General features: G+C 40.4%; 1 protein-coding gene across 1 annotated transcript in view; it reads left to right on the top strand.

The window, feature by feature from the left end:
• Nucleotides 1–26,108, top strand: part of EMILIN2 (elastin microfibril interfacer 2) — a 95,220-nt gene that overhangs the window by 36,936 nt on the left and 32,176 nt on the right. Inside the window, exons 3-5 of the mRNA XM_089678212.1 lie at nucleotides 16,841–17,013; nucleotides 20,054–21,937; nucleotides 23,442–23,738. Of these exons, the coding sequence (XP_089534338.1) occupies nucleotides 16,841–17,013; nucleotides 20,054–21,937; nucleotides 23,442–23,738 (2,354 nt within the window). The remainder of the gene's footprint in view (nucleotides 1–16,840; nucleotides 17,014–20,053; nucleotides 21,938–23,441; nucleotides 23,739–26,108) is intronic.

Here is a 26,108-nt window from a genome sequence, read left to right as displayed (position 1 = left end):
CCAAATGTGGGTGAGGGGATGGAGGAGAGGAAGAAGGGAAAAAAAGGTGGGGGGGGTCATAAGGAGGAGTAGCAGAGAAAGAGGGAAGCAGAGATAGGAAGAGCAGAGAAGTTCCTGCGGGCTAGACAGCGCACTATGATAAAAGCACCAAAGCTAGTTGGGTGTAGGGGAGGGAGAGCATATGACCACTTTGGGGCACACGCCTTGAGAAATTTGGAGTGGTAGTCATGAAGGATACTGGTCATCTTCTCATGAATCATTCGGGTGTTTAGAATGCTCTTCACCTCTGCGAACTGGACTGAGGGTTTCTTCCATGCTCTGGCTATAGCGTGTTTGACAGCTATAAAGAGAGATGTGGTCAATTTCTGTTGGTAGGAAAAGAGGCCTGGGACTGGCCAGTGGAGGAATGCATGTCTGGCATCTTTGTAGAAAGGTACGTGGAAGAGAGTCATCAAAAGGCCAAAGACGCTTGAGCAGAACCCTACCAGACAGGGGCAGGACCACCAGATATGAATCTCATCTCCACATTGACTGCAGCCCCGAAAGTATCTATCACTATATGACGAATTTGAGAGAGCAATACCAGCTGGGACCCAGTACCAGTGGAGGAGGACTTTATATATGCCACCTCCAAGGTGACAGTGTTAAAGGAACATTTGGCTACACTGGACCAGGTTTTGCTCCAATCTGCAGGATCTATAGGGATTACTATATCGCGTTCCCGTCTAGACACATACAGGAAGGAAGTGGACAAGCTCCCAGCGTTCAGAAAAGAATAGACCCTAATAATAGTGGCATAGGCACTCAGGTATTTTAAACAGGTATGCTCCAAGGCCGTTTTCTGGAACAAAAAAGAAGAGTTGCGCCTGATGTCGACTATCCAGTGGCAAAGCTGCATGTGGCTTAAATCTCTGAAGGGAGCGCTTTGTGTGTCTCTCGGAGAGATGGCCAAGATGGGAGCGAGCGGGATCCCAAAAAGTGATGGACCTGAGAAAAACCATGGGCAAGCGACCATGAGAAGACCTGGGGCTGTTCTAACCTCAGCAGATAAAGAGGGTTGTAAAAGAGCAGGAGGAAAGAAATGGAGACATCAAGTTGCTGGAATATTGGACCGAGCCTCAAAGACGCAGACTATACGGCATAAGAGGGCTGAAGGAAGGAGGGCGCAATTTGCGTGAGAGCCACAGGAGGGCAGAGACCAGAATGGAGGCACAATTTGGAATCTCTAGGAGTACCCATAAGGGGAGATCTGAGGTCGTATGCAGCACAGTGAGCTGTGAGATTTGCACTTCCATATAATATTTTGATACATTCTGGACTCCAAGCCCACTCCGTAACCTGTGGGATTATACTGTGGAGCGTGAGACTCTGGGGTGTTTGTAGGCCCAGATGAAAGAATCCGTAAGGTTCTGAAGTAGTACTAGATCCTAGGAAGAAAGGTCTTCTTGCCCACGTGTGTTCGGACAATCCACAACAGAGTCGGGAATCGCCATGACTCCATGAGAGCAGTAATAAAGCGTAAGAGTTGGTAGTAGCTAGCAGGGAACAAAGAGCGGTAAGAAGAAGTCAGTCGGAATAAAAAGGACTGGGGAGAGTGGGTGGCCCTGCCTCCTTCTCCTGAAAATGGGAAAGGAGGTAGAGAAATTACACGCACAGTGGACTGTGGCTGTAGGAGAGGAATAAAGAGCCTAGAGCCAGGCCAAGACTGACTCTCCAAAGCCCCAGAGTTGCAGCACATAGCTCAGGTAGTCCCAGGAAAGGGTGTTTAACACCTTGTAGCTATCAAGCAAGAGAAGGAACCCTGGGATCTTGCGTTTGTTCAGCAAGTTAATAAGGTGGATCACCTTACGAATGTTATCCCCCATCTGGCAGTCTGATTCACACAAAGCCAGCCGGCTCCCTGTGAATCAGGCAGCGAAGATATTTGTTCATGTCCTCGATCAACAGAGAAATTGGCTGAAAGGCTTGGGGATTCTGTGCTTCCGCAGTGGTTTTTGAGATCATGGAGATGTGCGCCCATAGGGAGAAAGTAGTTCACCTCACCACATGCTATTGTAGTAGGCCAGAAATCAAAATTCAAAGAAACTGCGCTTATGTGGAAAAACAAAATGTGCTCAAAATAATCAGCCAATTAGCAGCAGGCTCTACTTTAAAATATTTTTCACATATTAACATTAATTATAATACATTAAGCCATGCTGTAATGTGTTCAAAACTTAATTCAAGTGCATAAAGAACCTTAGTGTTAAAAAGTGCATTACTAACATACACAATAGTAGATGTGCTTATTCAACATGTCAACCAAATAAAGATTGCCAAAAATTATATAAGCTCCATTCATGTGAAATTCATTGTTTCCAAGTGTTCTTGAATCTGAGTAAAAAGTCAGTCACCGTGGAGTCAAAAGGACAGTGAAGTAAAGACCTCCACCTCCGTAGTAAAATATAAGCGCTTACCAACTGCAATTGACCTTGCTGTAGACTACCCAAGGGGGTAGTGCTACAGTCGAAAGGCAGGAGGTCTAGTTCCATGCCGACTGCATCATGGGCTGTCGGGTCACGGCCGAGGGGGAGGATTTCCAGGCAGTGTCAGCAGAGTCCAGTTGAGTGGAAAGCTTTTGAATCTTCCTTTCTCTTTCCTTTTTTTGAGTGAGGACATCTGAATGAGGTGGCCTCGCAAGGTAACCTTATAGGCTTCCCAGAGGGAGACTGCCGAGGACACTGATACCACATTTTCTGTAAAAAAAGGTTTGGATACGAGTGCCATCCAAAATATTTTTAAAAAATATATATTTATGTCCTGTAGCAGTCACTGATGTTTCATGAAGGTTTCAGTAAATCTCATCTTCATCTTCGGAATTGGTCAAATTTATACTTCCTTTTGCCCTTTCTTGTTGCAGCTGACTGTTTCTTCCTGTTTTACCCTGCCTCCCCCCATCAGCTTTTCAAAGGGTAGCCCTCAAGGGTATCTGCCTAAACCTTAACTGTGCAAGTGCCACTAAAACCTTCATATATGCTTATTGATTTGAATGTCTGTTGGTGTGGAATCCTAAACATATTAATCAAGACAGAATCAGAACTAGACTGACACAGAGACAGAAACCAGTTGCTCAGGTCAAAATTGTTAATGAAACCACCATGAACATTGAACTGCAAATCCATACCTATGCCTTTTAAGCAACTGCACAGAGAATGCAGGGACTGTAACAGTGAAGAAGATTGAATTTCTTTGGTTGGTTGGTTGGCAGGGAGGGAGCCTTAAAACGTTTAGAATACATTATGATATATTGATGTCTGTCAGCAGTGGGATTGCTGGGTGCCACCACTGCTAGCACTGCCAACCTAGACTGTGACCTATGTGTGCTATGAAGAAATCCAGCCCTGAGGACAGCTCAGGCTTCAAGAATGCCTGTCATGACTACTTTAGATAGTTTACTGTAGATAGTAGTCCTGGCAATTTGCAGCTGACTAACTAGTTCACTTAAATAGGTCTGCCCACTTTATGCTTGCATTTCTTTTGCATTTAAAGGAAACCTGTACTGATATAAAAATGTAAAAATATGACTCTGCTAATCACTCTTTTTGAACACAGTGGTTCTCTAGCCTTCATGCTGATCCAGTGGCTTCAATACTTCAGTCACTGACATGAAATAAGCATGCATAATGACAGTTCTGACTTCACTGGCTGCATGATTGTGCCATTTTTAATGTTTTAGAAAGTTCTAAAACTAGAAACAGACGATTGGCCCTTTCCAATGGAGGTCATCAATAGCCGCTTACATATTTCTCTCTAAAATTAGGTTTTTATTTAAAGGTACACTATCACCTTGAGTATTCGGGTTAAAGTAACAGTGTCTGTGTAAAGGCCAACACCTGACCACTTTTTACTCTCATCTCCAGTGCTCCCCCCACAGTCCTTTCTACTTCATCTGCACTGTAAAAACCCTGTGCTTTCATGTATATGGGAGCATGGAATCTCCTCCCAGAATGAAATGTTTGACATGATGGCAAAGCTCCATCCTAGGTGTATTTTAAATGACAGAGATAGAATATCAACCAAAAATTCAGAAAAAACACATGATGCAAATGTTATACACCCTGTTCCAAATTATTATGCAAATTCTATTTAAGTGTCACAAAGATTAAATATTTTGTTTTTCAGTTTAACTCATGGATGGCATTGTGTCTCAGGGCTCTTCTGATCACTGAAAACAATCTCGGACACCTGTGATAATTAGTTTGGTCGGTGAGCCCAATTTAAGGAAAAACTACTAAAAGGAGGGTGTTCCACATTATTAAGCAGAGCACCATTTTCAAGCAATATGGGGAAGAAAAAGGATCTCTCTGCTGCCGAAAAGAGTGAAATACTTCAATGCCTTGGACGAGGTATGAAAACATTAGATATTTCACGAAAACTTAAGCGTGATCATCGCACTATTAAGAGATTTGTGGCTGATTCAGAGCACAGATGGGTTTGTGCAGATAAAGGCACATTGAGGAAGATTTCTGCCAGATCCATGCATCGGATCAAGAGAGCAGCTGCTAAAATACCATTACATAGCAGCAAACGGATATTTGAACCTGCTGGTGCCTCTGGAGTCCCATGGACATCAAGGTGTAGAGTCCTCCAGAGTCTTGCAACTGTGCATAAACCTTCTATTCGGCAACCACTAACCAATGCTCACAAGCAGAAACGGCTGCATTGGGCAGAAAAATACATGAAGACTAATTTTCAAACAGTCCTGTTCACTGATGAGTGCCATGCATCCCTGGATGGTCCAGATGGATGGAGTAGTGGATGGTTGGTGAACGGCCACCCTGTTCCAACAAGGCTGCGACGTCAGCAAGGCGGTGGTGGAGTCATGTTTTGGGCCGGAATCATGGGAACAGAGCTGGTCGGCCCCTTTAGGGTCCCCGAAGGTGTAAAGATGACCTCTGCAAAGTATGTGGAGTTTATGACTGACCACTTTCTTCCCTGGTACAGAAGGAAGAACTATGCTTTCCGTAATAAAATCATCTTCATGCATGACAATGCACCATCTCCAATGGCTGCTATGGGGATAAAAGGAGAGCAAGTCATGGTGTGGCCTCCATCCTCCCCTGACCTCAATCCTATTGAGAACCTTTGGAGCATCCTCAAGCAAAAGATCTATGAGGGTGGGAGGCAGTTTACATCCAAACAGCAGCTCTGGGAGGCTATTCTGACATCTTGCAAACATATTCAAGCAGAAACTGTCCAAAAACTCACAAGTTCAATGGATGCAAGACTTGTGAAGCTGCTATCAAATAAGGGGTCCTATGTTAAAATGTAACGTGACCTGTTAAAATGTTTAAAAAGTTAAAATGCTGTTAAAAGTTTGATTGAGATAGCTTTTGATTTCAGTAAATATGCTGCAAACACAACAAATGACAATTTTCAGTTCTTTACAACCTATAAAGTGTTTTGAAACTTACTGTGCGTAATAATTTGGAACAGTGCATTGTACGTTTTTTTTTATGTTTAAAAAAAATACTGTTATCATTAGGAGGTTTGTTCAATAAAATTGGAATTGTACTCTTAATAGTTGATAACATGAGAATTATGCTGACTGTTATTTACATCAATTATTTAGGTAAATGAGAAAAATATCATTTGCATAACAATTTGGAACAGGGTGTAAATTGAGTTGCAGTTCAGTGAGTAAAATAAGTATTTGATCCCCAAGCAAAACATGACTTAGTACTTGGTGGAGAAACCCTTGTTGGCAAGCTCGGAGGTAAGATGTTTCTTGTAGTTGGTTACCAGGTTTGCACACATCTCAGGAGGGATTTGGTCCACTCTTCTTTACAGATCTTCTCTAAATCCTTAAGGTTTCTTGGCTGTTGCTTGGTAACTCTAAATTTCCACTCCCTCCATAAATTTTCTATAGGATTAAGGTCTGGAGACTGGGTAGGTCATGCCAGGACCTTAATGTGCTTCTTCTTGAACCACTCCTTTGTTACCTTGGAGGTATGTTTTGGGTCATTGTCATGCTAGAAGACCCATTGTCAGGGAATGAGAAGATCGCCGCGGCGCATGAATCTGCACATGCGTAGGATCCCGACAAGACGTACAGGCAGGTGGGCACTAGGACCCAGGCGCGCCTGTCACCAATGACGGCTCCGTGCGGGCACTAGGACCCAGGTGCGCCTGTCGGCGCCAGGTTGGCTATTTAAACCAGCTCTTGCAATGCTCACATTGCCATATGGTCTTGTTCCTGTTTATCCTGTTCCTGTGAGAGTATCTTGTTGTTGCCGAGCCCTGCCTGATCCTGATTACTGCTGCCCATCTCCTGCCCTGACTCCTGGCTCGTTTGACCATTCTTCTACCTGTCCCCGATTATCTGATCTCCTGCTGCTGAACCTGGCTTGTGACCCGACAATTCTCTGTCTGCTGCTCTGTTCTGCCTCCATTGATACCGACTCGGCCTGTCTGACTCTGCTACTGTTCACAATGTGTTCCATCCATCCATCCATCCTGCACGGATCCATCCGTTACTGTCAAGGCCTGTTCAGCCTCCTCACATCAGGCACTTATCCAGCTACGTGCCACTGGCAGTTTCCTCTACTACAGCTGGGTGTACCCAGGGGCCGCAACCTGGTCTCAGCCTGCTCCAAGTCCATCCCTACCATCAGGGGCTCTGGTGAACAAGCAGACTGGGGCTTAGACTCCGCACCCTGGGGAATCCCGGTCTGTGGATCCATAGAGCAACCGTCAGTAGGTACGTGACACCCATCCACGACCCATCTACAGTGTTCTGGCTGAGGGAATAAGGTTCTCATCCAAACTTTTATAATACATGGCCCTGTCCATTGGCCCCTCAATGCGGCACAGTTGGCCTGTACCTTTAGCAGAGGAAAAGCACAAAAGCATAATGTTTCCACCTTCGTGCTTGACTGCAGGTATGGAGTCATAGTCAGCCTTTTTCTTCCTCCAACCGCTGCAGGATTTGAATCCATGGTGGCGTATTGTGTCATCAATGGTTTGTTTGGTGACTGTGGTGCCAACTGCCTTTAGATCATTCACAAGCTCTTCCCTTGTAGTTCTGGGATGATCCCTCACTTTTTTCATGACCATCCTTACCCCATGAGGTGAAATCATGCATGGAGCTCCAGACCGAGGGCGATTGATGGTTATTTTGGATTTCTTCCATTTGCAAATAATCCCTCCCAACAGTTGTCTGCTTCTCCCCAAGCTTCTTGCTGATGGTTTTGTAGCCCATTCCAGCCTTGTGCAGGTCTACAATCTTGTCCCTGACGTCCTTTGCAACTCTTTGGTCTTGCCCATGGTGGCAAGGTTTGAATGGAAGAAAGAAATTCTGTGGACAGGTGTCTTTTATACACATAACGAGTTGTCATTAGGAGCACCTTCTTAAATTGACAGGACTAATTATGTACCACATGAGCACATAGCCAGTCTGTGGGAGCCAGAATTATTGTTGGTTGGTAGGGGATCAAATACTTATTTTGCTCAATGAACTGCAACTCAATTTAAAACATTTGTACCATGTACTTTTTTTTCTGGATTTTTGGTTGATATTTTGTCTCTATCATTTTTAAAATACACCTATGATAAAAAATTGACCCTTCATTTCTTTGTAAGTGGGAAAACTTACAAAATCTGCAGGGGATCAAATAATTATTTTTTCCTACTGTATATCTTATGCATATTATGAATTGATTCATGTGTCCTCCTGAGTTCATGTGTCCCCTTGAGCTGCAACACTGGATATTTTTGTGGTGGCTGCAATGAAGGAAGGAGTATTTCCCGGAAAGGTAAATATCTGTTGGTTGGGAAGGCCTTTACACAGGGACACCTGCACTTTGCTCTGATTGGACAAGGTGACAGTGTCTCTTTAACCTCCCTGGAGGTATTCCTGAGTGTAGCTCGGGGTAAAGTTTCAGCACCACAAACGGTAAACCAAACCTACACTCGGGAATACCTTGCAGCGTTGCTTCGGGATCTCTTCTTCACTTACCTTGACCTTCGCTCCCATTATGTCGCTCCTACAGCGTTCCCTGCCATCTACTCCGGCCGATGCTGGCATCCGTCTTCCGGGTTCCGTTCCCTGCAACGTCAAGATATACGGGGGACAGAATGGCAGGAAATTTAAAAATGGCAAAAAGTGACATTCACTAAATGCAGTAAAATCGCATAGTAAAACATTACTGTATCAAAGCATTTCACATACATTTTGTCCTTAGTGCTTTGTCCTGTGCCCTGCCTGCATTTTTACTGTTCTTTCTGCCTGGAAACTGAGAAATGTCCATGGCGTCCAAAAAGCGTCCCTTTTGGTCAAAAGCGGTTTTAGACCAGCTAGAGAACAGCGATAGTAAATTAGAACTACTTGCAGAATTGAGTGATAATGATTCGTGGGGAAATTCGTCATCAGACACTGAAAACGATTTTGCGACTTTGCTCAGTGATGTGCGAACTTGGCGCTATATTTCAAATTTCAGTGTTTTTGGTTTGATTATATTATTGAAATACCTTTATTATTAAATTTATATTTTTTATGATTTATTTATTAAATTATAATTTATGATTTCGTGTTTCAAATTTTAACATACCCGGGATGTTTACTAGACTCTTGTTTGGACAGATTTCAGTGGGTTATTCCTAAAAATTACAGGCCTACAATAAAAAAACTACATATTTCCATGCAAAAAAATGTACTGCTTTGAGCACAGAAATACTGACATAATCAGACCGCTAGGGAGGCTACAGCTAAACTGCCAGGCTGCCAAACTGGTCCTGGGCTAGTCAAAGAGTGCTTGGTATTTGCTTTCTGTTTCGTGATGGCCCAAAGCCATCTCCATTTGTCAGTTCTAGCTGTTGCTTGTGTTTGAAATTATCACTAGCCTTTATTTTCTCAGAGATAGTGGTTTATCATCTGACAAACAACATCTTTTCCTAGACCTGTAATAAATACATTTTCAACTTTTGTGATAATTAGAATGGTGCAGTTTTGTGCAGCAGAAAATATGTGAAAAGCCGCAGATGAGATATTTAATCATGTACTGTTAAATTACTAATAATTTGTTGAAAATGTGGCCAGCATAGCAGTTCTGTCCACTAATTCCCAACGCACTACAAGTCAACGTAATATGAACTGACTACCACCATTATGCAGGTCAGATGTCATTCACAAAGACTTTATTATGAGAACAAAAATGTGCTTCATGATCACGAAAGTTTATTTCCAGCACATACAAAGTTAGCTAATTGGCTATATAAAGACTGGGTTAATTCACTTTAGACTTATGTGTAAAAATAATAAAGGTGGAGGATGAACTGTTAGCCCACACTCCCAGCGTTAAGTTTCTAGCCTGTCCGTAATGTATACTACCTAAAGCTAAATGAATTGTATTGCTGGTTTGGTCATGCAGTGACATGACCTGGAATAATTTACAGAATTCTCTTTCCAAGTCTCATTTCCTTTTCTAGACATTGGGGTCATCTTACACTGTGTTTCCAAATGATCTTAGATGGTCATCATCACTGAATCAGCCAAGTAGAACAAGGAATCCTGTGCACAAATGAATGTGATCTCTGATTAATTGGATAGATTTTTTTTCCAAGCACTACAGACTTAACCTATAAGAAAGAAAATATATACCAGATGTTAAACATTACCTAGGAATCATGGTATGACACAGCTACATTTCCCTGACAACACAATTTACATTCTCCACCGAAACTGTATCATGTTTTTTTTCTAATCTTGTATCAAATTCTCTTTTTATTTTTTAAATATATTTCTAAGTGTGTTTTAAATTATATTTTTCAAATAGGATCTCATAGATGAAATAACCTTTTACAAAAATATTTAAATTTTAGGAAAGTCAAATTTTGAAACCTAAAACTTGACCTGTTAGGAACTTGAGATGGCTGAGGTCTTCAGTAGTTATCTTTTTTAGGTGAGATGTAGACCTTCCAAATGAAAAGACATAACACAGAACTTACTGAATTCAGTTTGGTAATCCTTAGCGTCTCAATTTTATTGTGAATAATTATGATATGTAAAAATGTAAGGACTGCACTCTTGACATGCAATGCAAAGGAAGCACAGAGAAACCAACAGAGACCTACCTATCTAACTAGGGTTTTGCACAATTGGAGAATGACACTGTGCTCCTGGTAGAAAGGGGACAGACTTGGTTCTTGGTGGGGAACTTAATGTTCATTTTGACCTTGTCATCTGCTTTAATTTAAACCTCTTTTATTTGCTTAGTAAGACTATGTTGTTACCCTGGATGGCTAAGCTTCACCAAAGGTGAAGTTCTGCTGTGACCCCCCTCAGTGGACTGTGGCTATGGAAAAGATAAAGGGTCAATTATCTAAGCTCTATGTTAGAAAAAAATACTTCTCCCAGCCCTAAGGAAAAAGGAATAACAGGTCCTTACTAAGCTTGTTCTCCTGTAGAATACCCTAGTAAAAAAAAAAGTTAAATCTTTTTTTTTTTTAAATTACTGAACAATATAGATAACACTGGTTCAAACAGGTGGTTTGAGACCACCATTTAGAGAGGAAACAGGATCTCCCTAGGCTATTACAACTGGGAACCAAATCAGGGAAAATAGACTCAATCTTGGGTTTGCTGAGATGGAAAGATTAAGTGGGAATGTAACAAATCTGTGTTTGTTTGATGGTAATGAACACTGTACAGCAGCCTGCCCCTGGGACTATGTACCTGTAGAACTGAGTCCATGTGTCCATGGATCATAAATATTAATACAGCTATAGAGCAGATAACCTTTTCTGCAAAATCAGGAAACTGAGGAAGTGGAGAAGGATGTCATACAGGTTTTATACTGCTAAAGATACTGACATACTGAATTTGAATTTGAAATTTGTGAATTTTTATACTTGTCAATTACATTCTCAAAATGCAACACATTTTGGCATCCGGTCAAGCTGTCCCCATTGTTTTGGCCTCAACATACAACAAGCTCTAATTAGTGAGTAATTAGAAAACACTAAAACAGCTGGATTTCAGGCTGGAGTTCAAAACTTACAGGTACAAGAAAATGGCCTCATTGTGGAATTCTTCATGAGTTCTTCAGATCAATTGGTTTCAGTGGAGGCACGTTCACTGTGATTACATGTTAGGTTTTTTTAGTTTATTAGTTAGGGCTTAAGTCAAACCTTTTTAGTTTTGGATAGAGTGTTGAAAACCCTGACAGGTTTATGTTGCTGTCTGTGTCTCTTCTGGGTAGAGTGACCCCCTCTGTTTGTCCTGATGACTGATCAATGGGTTAGAATGATAGAAAGTGATCTCCATCCCATTTTTTAAGGGAAACCCTCACAGCAAAAAAAAAAACTGCTGATGTCAAATGATCCACAAAATACAATGAAAGGTAAAAAGGCCCCCAATGGGCAAATATGGCAGCAAAGAGGGTTGATTGGCCAAGAACTAGCAATCCGAACTAAAGTACAGTTTCCTAACTGATCCTAATATCTCCCTGTGCAGTTTGTCAGCTTTACAACAGATTTCAAGTCCTTGATACTATGGCTACTATATGCCACACCTTTCATGTTGAGAGGGCTGGCTTAGCCAAAAGTCCCCTTATTGGCCCTTCTAAGCCTGTTTATCATAGTTTAAATGCCATGCAGTGCAGTATAGCTTTAAAGAAGAATTACAGATCTAGATATTTCTACATAGTTACTTTGGTATGGATATGCCTGGATACTTGTGGGATCCCTCTAGAAGCTGGAAATCACTGTAGTAGACATCCCTACTCCAGTGATCTTCGCTAGCTTGTGGGTCCTTTGCTGACCAGCTGCCCTGCAGCATTCTGGACACTGGAGGTTCACCACTGGGCACAGGTGCCATTCAGAGAATACTTTGCTTTTCCTCCAATGAATGCAAAGCATTCTGATTGGACAATGTGGAGACATGCCTACCCTGCCTCTTTACCTCATCCAATCAGAGAACATTTTGTATTCATTGACAAAATTCAAAACAATCTCTGAATAGCAGCCGTGCCAGTGGCTGTCCTCCTGCGTTTAAAATGCAGCAGGACAGGCACTCATCATGAGATGCAGAAGCTAGTAAAGATCACTGTAGTAGTGGTGTCTGCTACATTGATTTCCATTTTCTAGAGGGATCCCACAGGTATGGTATATACATAGATACATTGGAAAATAATATACTTGGAAAAAGAGAAGGTGGATATTAGGACTAATGTGCGATATAGAAATTAATGGAAAAGAGAGTAGCGGTGTTGCCCATACCAGTCAATTGTGTTTGAACTATTAACGTTCTAGTGTCCTCCCGGCAGTTGTTTAGTGTCCAAGGGCATCATGAGCCCATTTTTCTTTAACTTTTTTACCACTTCACTACTTACCACTACTTTGATATAATGGAAATGTATGAATGTAATATAAAATATCTGCGTTCTCTATTTTCCTTTTATCTGTGTTGAGAACCAGCTGACTATCTGCATACTTATTTACGCAGTCTGTTGTGTATGGACTCATGAGACTTTGCATACTTTTCTTTCCTGTGACAAGATTTCCATGTTTTCATTTCCTGCTTGCTTTGGTTGTCAGTGGACACAATGATGCATGTTTTTTATGTTCTATTACAATGGCATAATTCACATTGCAACCTATTCCAACCCACAAATCTAAAACATCGGGAAGTGGTAATGCACCAGAATCCTCATAGGAAGCATGTAAATGTCAACGGAGACTCATCAGTCACCAAATGATTAACTTTTTTTTTTTTTTTTTTAACCAACGTAGAAAAGTAGAATAATGTTACAAATAGGTTTTGGTTTCGTACAATTGATTTTAAATTACTAGGAGCTTCTTTTTTAAAATGCCCATATTTTTTTGTTCTCTTCCCAGTTTACATGCACTTTGCCTATGTTTTTTTTTTTTTTTGCTCGTCCATTGAAGGCAATATTCATCTTTTGAAAAATGGAGGGACGGAACTGCAGGCTACCTTTTGCTAAACCCACAACTGAAGAGACTAAGCTGTACCAATAAAATAGTAAAGATTTTGCTTTGCTGGTTCTGTGTGGTTTTTTTTTACCAAACCATGGGCAAACGACAACAGTGAAAACTGGCCCTAAAAGACTGTAGTTTGTAAAATAATTTTATTAGGCATCCACAATAAAGTATTCATTAACTAAAGAAGTGTGGGGGCAGCTAGTGGGGGTCTCTCCTTCAAAAATAATTACCTGGCTGCCTTGCTAATACTCTGACTTTAGTGCTTTCTAAAGTCTTTGAGTTACAGACCCAAAAGATGTATGTTGAAAATGAGTGGCAGAAATTTCAATGTATTGAAGCCAAACATAGCTAGGCAACTAACATTTTCAATAGAATGCCAACAATTACATGACAGAGCCGAAACTACATCAAACCAGGTTCTATCTTTACCCTGTTCAGCTAAAGTGGTTGTAAACCCTTACATATACCTGGTGAAGTGGCTTGGCCTCAGGTTATACAAAGAGATGAAACAAATTCTCCTCTATAAGTTGTACCTGTCTGTCTATAGCCATCTGTATCATATAGCCGTTAAAAGTACAGAATTTACACAGGATATCTCAGCTCTGAATAGCAGGGGGTGGGGAGATGAAGTTACACTCTGCAGGGCTCAGTGAGGAGAGCTGATTGGAGGGAAGAGATATCCCCTCCTTCACACGGCTCACAGAAACAAAGCTGAGGCTTTCAGTCACAGGCTGTGCCTTCCTTTGTCATCATTTTTCTCTTGGTATCAGGAAAACTCCTCAGAAGTAACTCATGCTTAAAGCAGAGGGATGAGGCAGTGGAGAGAAATGACCCTTAGTGCTCTGGATTGAGACAAGTACACAGCACAGAGGGATATGCTTTGTTCATATTTCACGTCTGAGGTTTAAAACCATTTCAGGCTTTGAAAATGGAAGATAGAAGCTGATTGGTTGCCATGCATTGCTGCTCCAGATTATGTCTGCTTCAGTTTTGACAAACTCCCCTCATTGTCTTTAGTGGTCCAACATCAAACTCAAAAGCCTTTGTTCCTTACAATTCTTACTCGTGATTTCAAAGTGATACAGATTAAAACTTTTCAGTTGAGTACTGCTTGATACAGCAAATGTGTATATATACCAAATCCTTTTTTTCCAGTTTTCAATGAGGGTTAGGACTCCTGTCAAGTTTTTTTTTTGTTTTTTTTACTCTCTTCCCTGTTGGGGAGATTCACCCTTTCCATTTGTCCTGGTTACCATTGTCAGTAAGACACAAAGTGAGGGGAGATCCAAAATGTTACCTTTCTGGTGTTGAGGAGAAATCTTCCAATCTAGGCCCCTGTTCTGGTGGGGTTTTACCTCACTTTAGGGAGATTTCCTCTCACCTGCTGCTGTGTCTCCAGGACAGTAAGTGAAAGAGAAACTGTTCCCAACAGGGCATAGATGGACAAACTCACAGGGGTTTTAACTCCTCCAAAACTAAACTAAATGTAAAAAATGGCTTTACAGTGAAGGAAATAAGTATTTGTTCCCCTGCTGATTTTGAATATTTGTCCACTCACAATGAAATGATCAGTCTAAAAATCAAATGGTAGGTGTATTGTAACACTGAGAGACTGAATAGCAACACAAAATTCAAAAGAAATTCATGTCTAACAAATTATGCACTGATTTGGATGTTAATGAGGGAAATAAGTATTTGATCCCCTTCACAAAACATGACTTAGTACTTGGTGGCAAATCCCTTGTTGGCAATCACAGAGGTCAGACGTTTCCTGTAGTTGGCCACCAGGTTTGCACACATCTCAGGAGGGATTTTGGCCCACTCCTCTTGGCAGATCCTCTCCAAGTCATTAAGGTTTGGTGGCTGTTGTTTGGCAACTTGAACTTTCAGCTCCCTCCACAGATTTTCAATCAGATAAGGTCTGGAGACTGGCTAGGCCACTCCAGGACCTTAATGTGCTTCTTCTTGAGCCACTCCTTTGTTGCTTTGGCCATGTGTTTTAGGTCATTATCATGCTGGAACACCCATCCACAACCCATTTTCAATGCCCTGGCTGAGGGAAGAAGGTTCTCGCCCAAGATTTGACGGTACATTGCCCAGTCCATCGTCCCTTTGATGCAGTGCAGTTGTCCTGTTCCCTTCACAGAAAAACACCCCCTCTCATCTCATCTCATCTGACCACACCACTTTCAACCAGTCCTCCTCTGCATCATTCAGATGTTCAGTGGCAAACTGCAGACGGGCCTGGACATGTGCTTTCTTGAGCAGAGTGACCTTGCGGGCACTGCAGGATTTCAATGCTTGTCGGCGCAGTGTGTTACCGATTTGTTTTTTTAGCGACTGTGGTCCCAGCTGCCTGGAGATCATTGACAAGATCCTCATGCGTAGTTCTGGGATGATTTCTCACTTTTCTCATGATCATTGACACTCCACGAGGTGAGATCTTGCATAGTGCACCAGGCCTAGGGAGACTGACAGTTGTTTTGTGTTTCTTCCATTTGCGAATGATTGCACCAACTGTTGTCACCTTCTCACCAAGCTGCTTGGCGATAGTTTTGTAGCCCAGTGCAGCTTTGTGTAGGTCTACAGTCTTGTCCCTGACATCCTTGGACGGCTCTTTGGTCTTTGCCATGGTGTAGAGTTTGGAATCTGATTGTTTGATTGCTCCTGTGGACAAGTGTCTTTTATACAGGTAACAAAATGAGATTAGCAGCACTTCCTTTAAGAGACTGCTTCTAATCTCAGCTTGTTACCTGTATGAAAGACACCTGGTAGCCAGAAATCCTGCTGAATGATAGGGGATCAAATACTTATTTCCCTCATGAACATGCAAATCAGTGCATAATTTGTTAAACATGCATTTCTTTTGAATTTTTTGTTGCTATTCTGTCTCTGTGTTACAATACACCTACCATTCGATTTTTAGACTGATCATTTCTTTGTGAGTGGGCAAAAATTCTAAATCATCAGGGGATTAAATACCTATTTCCTTCACTGTATATGCACTTTAAAAGAAAGCATTAGTATTCTAAAATTCCAAGTTTACACTGTGCACCTTTTCCTTTATTTTAATGTGATTTGCAATTTTTCCTCCTGCTGAGAAAAAAATTCTGTGTTGATAGGGAAAGGGTCATTATGTGTGTAGCTAAACAGGTGTCTAAAACCTAAAGAATTGCGATATCGTTGCAGCTGAAAAAAAAAATTCTTCCACACCATGCATTCTAAAACAAAGGTCATCTGCATTTATATATGAACACAGCATTTAGTATACACTCACTTTATTATGACACTTTCTTAGATACACCTTGCTAGTACCAGGTTGATCCCCTCTTTGCCTTCAGAATTGCCTTAATTCTTCATGGCATAGAATCAACAAGGTGTTGGAAACATTCCTCGGAGATTTTGATCCATATTGACATGATAGCATGTCTTTCTATAATCTCAAACTAGTCTGCCCATTCTCCTCTGACCTCTGACATCAACAGGACATTTTTGTCCACACAGCTGCTGCTCACTGGCTATTTTCTCTTTTTCAGACCATCCTCTGTAAACCCTAAAGATGGTTGTGGGTGAAAATCCCAGTAGATCAGTAGTTTTTTAAATACTCAGACCAGCCCATCTGGCACCAACAACCATGCCATGTTCAAAGTCACTTAAATCCCCTTTCTTTTCCATTGCTCGGTTTGAACTTCAGCAAGTTGTCTTCACGTCTACATGCCTAAATGGATTGAGTTCCTGCCATGCGATTGGCTGCCGAGCAATTGAACAGGTGTACCTAATTTTTAATTTTAATATGCTAAATGAAATAAGTGGATTGTAGCTTTTTTAACTAACCATATACTGATTCTGTTTCCCTTTTTAGGTATAAGGTGAGCTTCAGGCCAAGGTACGTAACATCCTATAAAGTGGTTACAGAGTTGGAGTGGAGGTGTTGTCCAGGTTTTAAGGGTCAAGACTGTAATGATGGACCTGCAGACAAGGTAAAACTGACTCCTATACAGACACCTCGACCAGGTGGCGGAAAGAAGGAAACAGGTGAGATCATTTTTTCTTTTTACTGCAATTGTCTAACGATATTTAAAGGAAACTGTCAGGACAGCACCATTGATGACCAAGATGCCCACAGAAATCTTTATTCCCTGCTCAGGTAATTGGCTGACTACACATATTAGCTATTTCCTGCAATAAAATGAACATCATTCATTACTAAATGAATGTTGATGATGCAGCATTTCTTATTACAACACTGACAGTTTCTCACGTGATGTAATAAAGGTTAATCCTCCCTTTGTTGTACGCTTTGAGGCATACATCAATTTTTTCACAATTGATAAAATGTCTGCTAAATTCTTACTATGTATGTAGTTCCCCAGGATATTTTTTTTTCCCTCAACAAGATAAACATTAAAACAAGATATACATACTTCATGTGGGATTACAGCTTTCTCCCACCCTCTCTGAAACCCCTTCAGATAGTTTATTCTAAAAAAAAAACAAAATAATGATAATTATAAAAACCCTATAAATACATTTTTACTGCAGTCTTCAGGCTGGTCTGGTCATGTCACAAGTATTTCCTTGGTAGAGGTGGGCTGTCCTTTCTCCTAGACTGAGTAGCATTCAATTTATAACTTAGGAGCACCACTCCGTTCAAGAATACTGTAAGCCCCACATGTGTGGTGATTCCCCATCTCCTCTTCCCCTATACTGGATTCAAAGGAAGTGGGTTTAATTATGCCAGCCATCATCTAAATCAAAAGTTAAATAAGTTCACCTTTCATAACATGTTACGTTACACCCATATTCATGGTGTAACATGTTATAATTAGACCAGCCCCCGCTTTGACAGCGGGAAAAAAAAACAACGCCATGCTGCATCACTCACTTAGTTTTCTGTGAATGAGAAACTACAAGTCCTGACAGTCTTATCAGCTGTTGGTATATAGTTTTCAATGAACTACCATGAGGAACACCATGGTAGTTCATTGATTCTTCCTGTTAGTATATCTGCTTGCCTGTATGGACAAGCAAATATGTTGACAGGTTTGCAGGAGACCTGCATGGCACCAGCAATCTGCTGATCGCTGGTGTAATGCTTTACAGTCTCCTGCAACAAAAAATAATAAATGTACATTTATTTTACCTGCAAAAAAGTGCAATTATTATTTTTTTAGCAAAAGGTGAACATATTTAAGCAGCACTGGAACCCAAACCATTAAGTCCATAGGGGACAGCGCTGGGGATAATGTGGGTATTTTTGTGAAAATGGGGATCACTTTGATTTTTTTTTTTTTACTTAAGTAAAAAAAAAGTACATAAGTAAATGCAAGGCAATTTAATTAAAAACAACTTGGTTTTAAAATAATTCATGTGTTAGTAACACTGGTAGACTAAGTTACAAACTGTGGAAGCACAAAACTGTTGTCTCTGTTGTAATGCACAATCACTGCTTGGTTGATGTATACAAGAAAATCTTTTTAATAGGCTAAAATTTATAAAACAAAATGTATTGAGAATCGGTAAAATAAAGTCTTAAATGTTATAAATTCTGCAAAGCAGAATGTGGTAAAATGTGCTCCAGTTACTAGTCCTGCATTTTATCAAAACTTTTCAAGGGACCCACCTATTCGATACATCTGGCTCATTGTGGAAAGTTCCATGACAGCAAATAGCTTTCAATTACCGCACATGAGATGGATCACATATTCTTGTGTGACTTGTCAGAGGGACCTGCCAAGCTTACTGATAGCACACTATATAATCATAATAAATGGGCAGATAATCCCTATTACAAATTATTTTTCCTTTGTCAGGAAAAAATGAAGCATGACAGAATCCATGGAATGGTGAAAAAATATGAGTAGGAAGGATTTTTAACACAAAAAGGATACATATATTTTGCACAGTGCAAAAACTATTTCACATAACAAAATGATTTTATCGTGTACATTATTTGTTGTGTTTCCTGTGTAAATACTTGTGCATTTAATTATTGCATAGCTGTGTTTTCTACGGTGCCCTCTCTTTTTGCACCTTATCTTAAAATTGTGAGGTTATAATTCCTTCCAAACGTTTTGAAGGGGCTAAGCAAGAAGGGACTAGTATTAATTAGACTTGTCTACCTGAACCCTTTTTTACCTAAAATGTATAAGGACTCCTCCCTGAAGTGACTTTTATTTTTTGCTCACGCACACTTAAGACTTATGTGATATATGAAAGAAAGGAATGAGATCTCCTCTTGATTCAAAAATGTTTTACTTAAAAAATCCATGTGTATGCATACAAAAAGAATAAAGCCAAGCAACTGTACAGTTTCAAGCAATACCATACTCTTCCTCAAGCTGTGTGCAACCCACCATTGATCAGAGCCATTCAAGTAGACACAAGGGAAACCACTCCTCATGAGTATTCTGCATCACTAATTACACAAACCCAACATTACAAATGTATTAATAAAAAAACTGTGTGTTTTTGAAATATGACAGATTATAGTTAGGCTTTCCTGGACTTTCAAAACAAAATAAAGATTTACTGTTGGTACAGCATCTCAGGGTTCCTCTATGTTCAGCAGGTTTGTTACCTTTTTACCAACAATATGACACTTTTTATGAAAATGCAGCATTTTTGTTTGCCGTTTCATACTTTATAACTGTGGTGGAGAACAGTTGGTGGACAAGCACCAGAAAGTCACATACATGGAAATGGTGCATCAAAAAAATGACGTAAATCCCCTTGATTGCAGTAGTTAGTTCACCGGTATGTGTATCCCAATCCCCCAAATACAACCCCCTTTTCACCACATTCTTCTGTCAGCAGTAAATTTTCATAAAAGCCACATTACCATATAGAAATGTTTGGGTTGCAGAGTTCTGTGCCACAAGACCCATTGTCATACAAGAATATAGAGTACTGTCTATATACTTTGGTCTTATGGATATTTTTGTCTCACTGTGGAAATAAGTTATGAATATGGTAACAATATAGTACCAATAGAATTAATATGCTTACATAATTTACAATTATGTGAAGTTTGTTTCTTTGCAGTTTTACTTATATCAATTGCTTTATTTTTCAGACCCAAATGGACAACCACAAAAAGCTCAAGACTCCAAGCGAGAGTTTCAAGAATTGAATGAAGCACAGGAGAAAAAAATTCAGGGTCTTGAGGAAGAGGTACTTCGACTCACACAGACTATGATCGATCTACAAACTTCTGTGTCAGGAGTGAATGAAAACTTAAAGATAACGGTTCAGGAAGATGTCAGTACGTTTTTAAATGCATGGCTAAACAACTTGGCACCAACTGCTAGTGCCACCGGTGGCAAGACAGAATACTATTTGCCTGGATTTTCTGGGAGTGCTGAGAGAGAGGATGGAACGAAAGATATAGTTTCTGAACTAACAAGTGCCCGAAAAGAATTACAGACAAAGTCTGAGCAAATTGAAGACCTGACCAGAAAGATCAATTTGTATGAGGAACGATTAATTGATCTTGAGAAAATATCCCATGGACCAATAGGAACAGCTTCCAGTGTTAATGTGCATCAGGCAGATCTGGATGACAAACTAGAAGCTCTGAGAAATGAAATGATGGAGGGTATGGACCGAAAAATGGCTGATCTGAAAAATTCCTGTGAATATAGACTAATTAACATTCAACAACAATGTGAAGAGAATGAGAATAGCTGTTCAGGAGTCAAAGAGTTGGTTTTGGAAAAAGATACAGAACTGCGGAATGAAATAAACAGGTTGAAATCTCAAATGGAGACTGCTCCAAATGGTAGTTCAAGTTGTTGTAAGAATGCTGATTTTGATGCCACTCTTAAAGATCTGAATGAAAAAGTTGAAAGAATTGCTGATGCTCATCGAACCCTTAATTTCCGAATAGACAGTGAAGTGCAACGTCTTAATGTCCTGCACCCAGACCAGTCATGGAATGAAAGATTTAATGACCTAGAGTTTAAAGTAAATGTCACAGAAAAAAATGCAGAGGAACACTGCTTTTACATTGAGGAAACACTGAGAGGTTTAATTAATACTAGCATAGAAGATATGAACAGTCTAATTGACCAAAAATTCCAAATCCTAGAGAACAGGCTGGATGAACTTGGTAATAACCATGCTTCTTCTGATTCCAGTCATTCATTTTCTGGTACTGTCCTGGAAGACATTGATGGCTTAAAGGATGCTATAAAAAGGCTTGATACCGAGCTCAAAACAGCACTGTTTGGCAAGAATAGTTACCTAAATAACAAGGAGGCTGATGGTGATAGTTATCAAGTCTTGGTTCAGACCCAGCTGAGCAATTCTGTCTTCTTAAAGTCACTGATTGATACAATGAATGAAAAATTTGAACATCTCCAGAACAAGACATTGGATCTGGAAGCCTTACAAAGTGAACTGGGCGTGGTTAAATTTGACCTTTACAGAATTGAAGACAATGTTGATTTATTAAATGAAAAATTTAACTCCATGAAAGACCAGTTGAAGAATCTGGACTCCACTGTTAAGAACACTCAGCTTGGTCTTTCTGCAAAGGTAGATAACGTAGCAAAACGTCTTAACAATACCTCAGACACTTTTGTGAATGGCAAATGTTGTAGTGATCTGCAAGACAAGTTTGAAGTATTAAAGCATGACCTAACTACTGACAAAGGCAAATGTACAGATAATACCCAGGGAATCCGAACAGAAATTGCTAATGTTGATGCCAGAGTTTCTAAGCTGGAAAGTGTGTGTGGAAAGCTGGATACAATTTCTGGTAGCCTGCAACGAATTAAAGATGGGCTTAACAAACATGTTACCAGTTTATGGAACTGTATAAACAACATCAATGGGACAATAAAGTCACATTCCAAGGACATTTATGGCCTTAAGAATTCAGTCCAGGTGTTCCAAACTCAGATCACCAGTATTGCTACTGATCTTCAGGATCTTATTAAGCACCAGCCTGGGGAAGGTAATGATTAGCATCACAAATTCATGAATGAACACACAATTTGTAAATATTGGCTTATAGTAATTGTCATTTTGCCAGATTTGGGTCTAATTTATAACTTACTCACCAAAGAACTATTTTTGGAAAAGAAATGTTAGTTCTACCTGTTTGTACAAACATCTGCAAATTTCAGTATAAGACAGGTTTGGCAAAACAAACCTTAAACTCGCTGATCCTTTTTTATTTACTGTGTGAAGAAAGATACATCTAATTGTATGTGTTCTCCTTCAGACCATTGTTTAAATTGAATGATTATTAAGCCTATCCTCTGCTATTGACATTTTGTTCAGTTCAAATAGAATATGTTAACTACTAAAGCAGGGAGGGCAGTTATAGGACCAAAATCTTAGTATTGGACCCAGTGAGGTGAGCAATACAACTGTGCATTCATTAAAAATTTGTGAGCTGCATTTTGAAGGGTCAAATCACAATAAAACAAAAACAACTACTGGACAGACAACTAGACTTAGAATAACATTTCACTGATGGGTAGTTTTTTATTTATTTATTATTTTATTGTTCACTCTTTTTCAAAGCCTTTTCAGTGATGCAACTCCAATGGAATTTTTTTCTGAACCGATCAGCTTGCAGGAAGATGGAAGTATTTTTTAATTTCCACCCAATATTTTTTTTTAATAATATTGTATAAATAAAAGGCTGCGCTCACCCTATACACCTCTTAAATAATTATAGTGCAAATCACAATAACAACAAAATCATCACCGTGCAGTCAGTCAAAAATATATGGCCTTTAAAGTGTCCTTATAAATCCAAAAGTACCAGTGCAAAGAAAAGTGCCCCAATAAAGTGGAAACATATGTGCCATGATTCTTCTTAGGGATAAAGTGATTTGTGCTCTGTGCAAATATATTCCACTTGCCCCCAGTCACCTGTGTCCCCTAAAGCCCGCTGTTAGCTGAGGTCATTGATCTCTGGAAAGATTTTGACTTTAAAGCAAGCCACTGAGAGCCTGAGCCAGCTTTTGGTGCTCCAGTGAGCCCTAGAAAGGCAGAGCAGAGAGCCAGTGACTGACAGTCCCTGGCTCTCTGCTCACTGAAAACCGGTCAGCAGTCTTTGATTGTCAGTTCTTGTTGTAGAGGCAGCCGGGGACAGATGCAGCATTGGATAGAGTCTGCATCCACCTAGGTGATTTTAAATGTTTTTCTTGTAATCACAAACTTCTCTCTTACATCCAAAATTTTCAGTTACTACTAAAACAAGAACAGAGAGAAAATTTCCAATGGGGCATTTCTTCCCATGACAACTGTATAACAGGATTTCCCTCATGTTGGAAAGAGATTCTCTCACTTGTTGATTTTTAAAGGTTAAAAAGTGAAGGGAGAGCTCCCTAATGAGGCACAGATGGCAAAAAACTGACATTGGTCACTCTTTCCAAACTGGAAAAACAAATTTAGATTTGCTTTAATGTATGGTAAAATAACAGCATTTCTGTCCTTCCCCTAAGGTGAAGAGGCAACACAAACTACACATGTTATACCTTCACTCTCTGAACAACCTAAAGAACCACAACGACCTCAGAAACCAACTGACACAGAACCAAAGCCACCATCATCCAAACCAGAGCCACCAAGCCCAACTGGCTCTATTGTGATACCTCTGGTTCCTGGACGAAATGGCATAATTATGGAACACGGTCAAGCTGGCCCTCCAGGAAGAATCATCCAGTCTGGATCAGGAAGACCACAAGGTGCCGATGGACAGAAAGAAATGGAGATGTCTAAAGGCTTTGCTGGAGCACCCGGTAAATTTAGTGTAAAATACAGTCTGTATGTTGTTAGTGTAAACACCTAGCACTGGTAAACATTTAAAACAGATGTAGCAGTGCATGAAATTGTGATAGCTTTATTGTCCTACTGTAGTAACAAATTCCAATTAAAGGGGATCAGTGGCCACTTCTGCTGAAGTCTAAACTTTGTGATGCAGAGCAAAGCCTATCAAACACTTTATTGCGTAAGCCATTTGACTAATTACAAATATTGAGTGATAAAGGGTGATGCCAGGACTACATGCCCTCAATTTCTTTTTTGCACTATGAATCTCTAGTGTGTGTTTATAAGTGTTAAGCCTAGTACACACAATCAGAAAATCGTACAGAAAATACCGCTTTTGAAGTGATCGTACAATAGTCTGATCATTAGTACCCAGCTTTCATCTGAAATTATTTAAAGGGACAAGCACAAAAATGTTTTGTGTACAATGCCAGATTGTAAAATTTTTGATTAATTAGTACAGTTTTTGTCCCAAAATGCAATACAATACATTACATCACTTTCAATTTTTTTTTCTGTCGTACAAGAAATACCATAACTTTAGTAACCTCTTGACTTTTGATATGAGACTAACATGCAAAAAGAAACGGACAATCATTTGTCCAATATTCTCATTGTGTGTACGGGGCTTTAGTCACAGAATATGAACTAAGTTACCTTTCACTCATTGTACAAATGGGTATTATGACAAAAGTAAATACTGAGCACACTAAGCCATAATGTAAAAAAATGGTGGACAGGTGCACTGTTACCTAAAGCACCATTTATGAACAGTCTTGCAGAAAACACACACTGATGGCCACTGCACCATGAATCACTGTGTTTGAGCTGTTATTGGACAGCTCAGATCAGACACCGCGTACAGTGGTTTTGTGCCTTGCGATAACAATAAAATTGAAGCCATGAACAGTGGAAATGTGTAAACGTTACAAACATTCTGCCCATTTATAATGGCAGTAGGGTAAGAAGGGGAGTACTTAAAGTTTGTAAACACAGCAGGAAAGTGGATTAGAGCAGATTGAAAGCTGAAGGGGGAAGGGGGGATTAAAGCGCCATTGACCACCAATGATTGTAGGATTGTTTTTTTAAAGAATGGGTGTTTTAAAGTGCCACTGACCACCAGTTATGTTTTTTTAAAGATTTGGTTGGGATGGTAGCCACTTGCCTACTGGGCACTTTTACCCCCTTCCTGCCCAGGGCAATTTTCAGCTTTCAGCTCTGTGACACTTTGAATGACAATTGCATGGTCATGCAACACTATACCTAAACAAAATTTTTTATCATTTGTTTTTAGACAGACAGGGCTTTCTTTTGGTGGTATGCAATCACCTCCAGGTTTTTTATTTTTTGCTAAACAAACTAAAAAAATGTTTTCTTAGTTTGTTATAAAATTTTGTAAATAAGTAATTTTTCTCCTTCACTGATGTGCGCTAATGAGGCTGCAGTGATGGGCACTGATGGGTGGCACTGAAGAGGAGGCACTGGTGGGCATTGGCAGGCATCACTGATGGGCATTGACAGGCATTAGTGATGGGCACTGAAAGGCAGCACTCATAAATGGCACTGATAGGCGGCACTTATTGGAACTATTAGGCAGCACTGACGGGCACTGATAGGCGGCACTGACTGGCACTGATAGGCGGCATTGATGTGCACTGATATGTGGCATTGATGGGCACTGGTATGTGGCATTGATGGGCACTGACTGGTGGCATGGATGGTGGCTACACTGATAATCAGGTACTGAAGATCAGTGCCCTGATGATCAGTGTATATGTCCCCTCTGAGGAATGCCGCTTACTGGCTCTCCTCTCATGCTCTGTCAGCATGAGGAGAGGAGTACCGATAACCTGCATTTCCAATTTACATGCGATCAGCTGTGAGTGAACACAGCTGATCACATGATAGAGCCTATGTTATTGACTCTTTACTGCAATCGGTGATCCGCTGTGTCACAGGGACACACCGCACCACAGATCGCAGCGTGCCCCCGGAGGCATGCATGCACAGCTAGGGTGGGGGGTCATTGTATGACGTCCTCCCAGAATGAGAGAATCGCTGCCTGTCTGTCATTTACTTATATGGCAGGCAGGAGGCGGTTAAAGGGCCACCAATGATTATAGGATCATTGTTTTAAAAGGGTTAGTTCTTCTTTACAAAATAACTGCCAAGGCAGTTAAGGGGGGTTTGTAGATACAAAACCAACTGTGCAGCGCTGACTGAAGTTAAATAATGCACTTGCTAGTGGTGTAGGCCAGGGGTGGGTAACTCCAGCCCTCAAACTGTTGTTGAACAACATGTCCCATGAGGAATTGCAAGACTGACCGTTAAATGCATGACTC

Source organism: Staurois parvus, unplaced genomic scaffold (genome assembly GCF_062004578.1).
Source record: "Staurois parvus isolate SC_StPar_1 unplaced genomic scaffold, SC_StPar_1.0 ptg000015l, whole genome shotgun sequence".
Classification (NCBI taxonomy): Eukaryota; Metazoa; Chordata; class Amphibia; order Anura; family Ranidae; genus Staurois; species Staurois parvus.
Note: the sequence above shows the minus strand (reverse complement) of the source record. Positions and strands in the feature narration are given on the sequence as shown.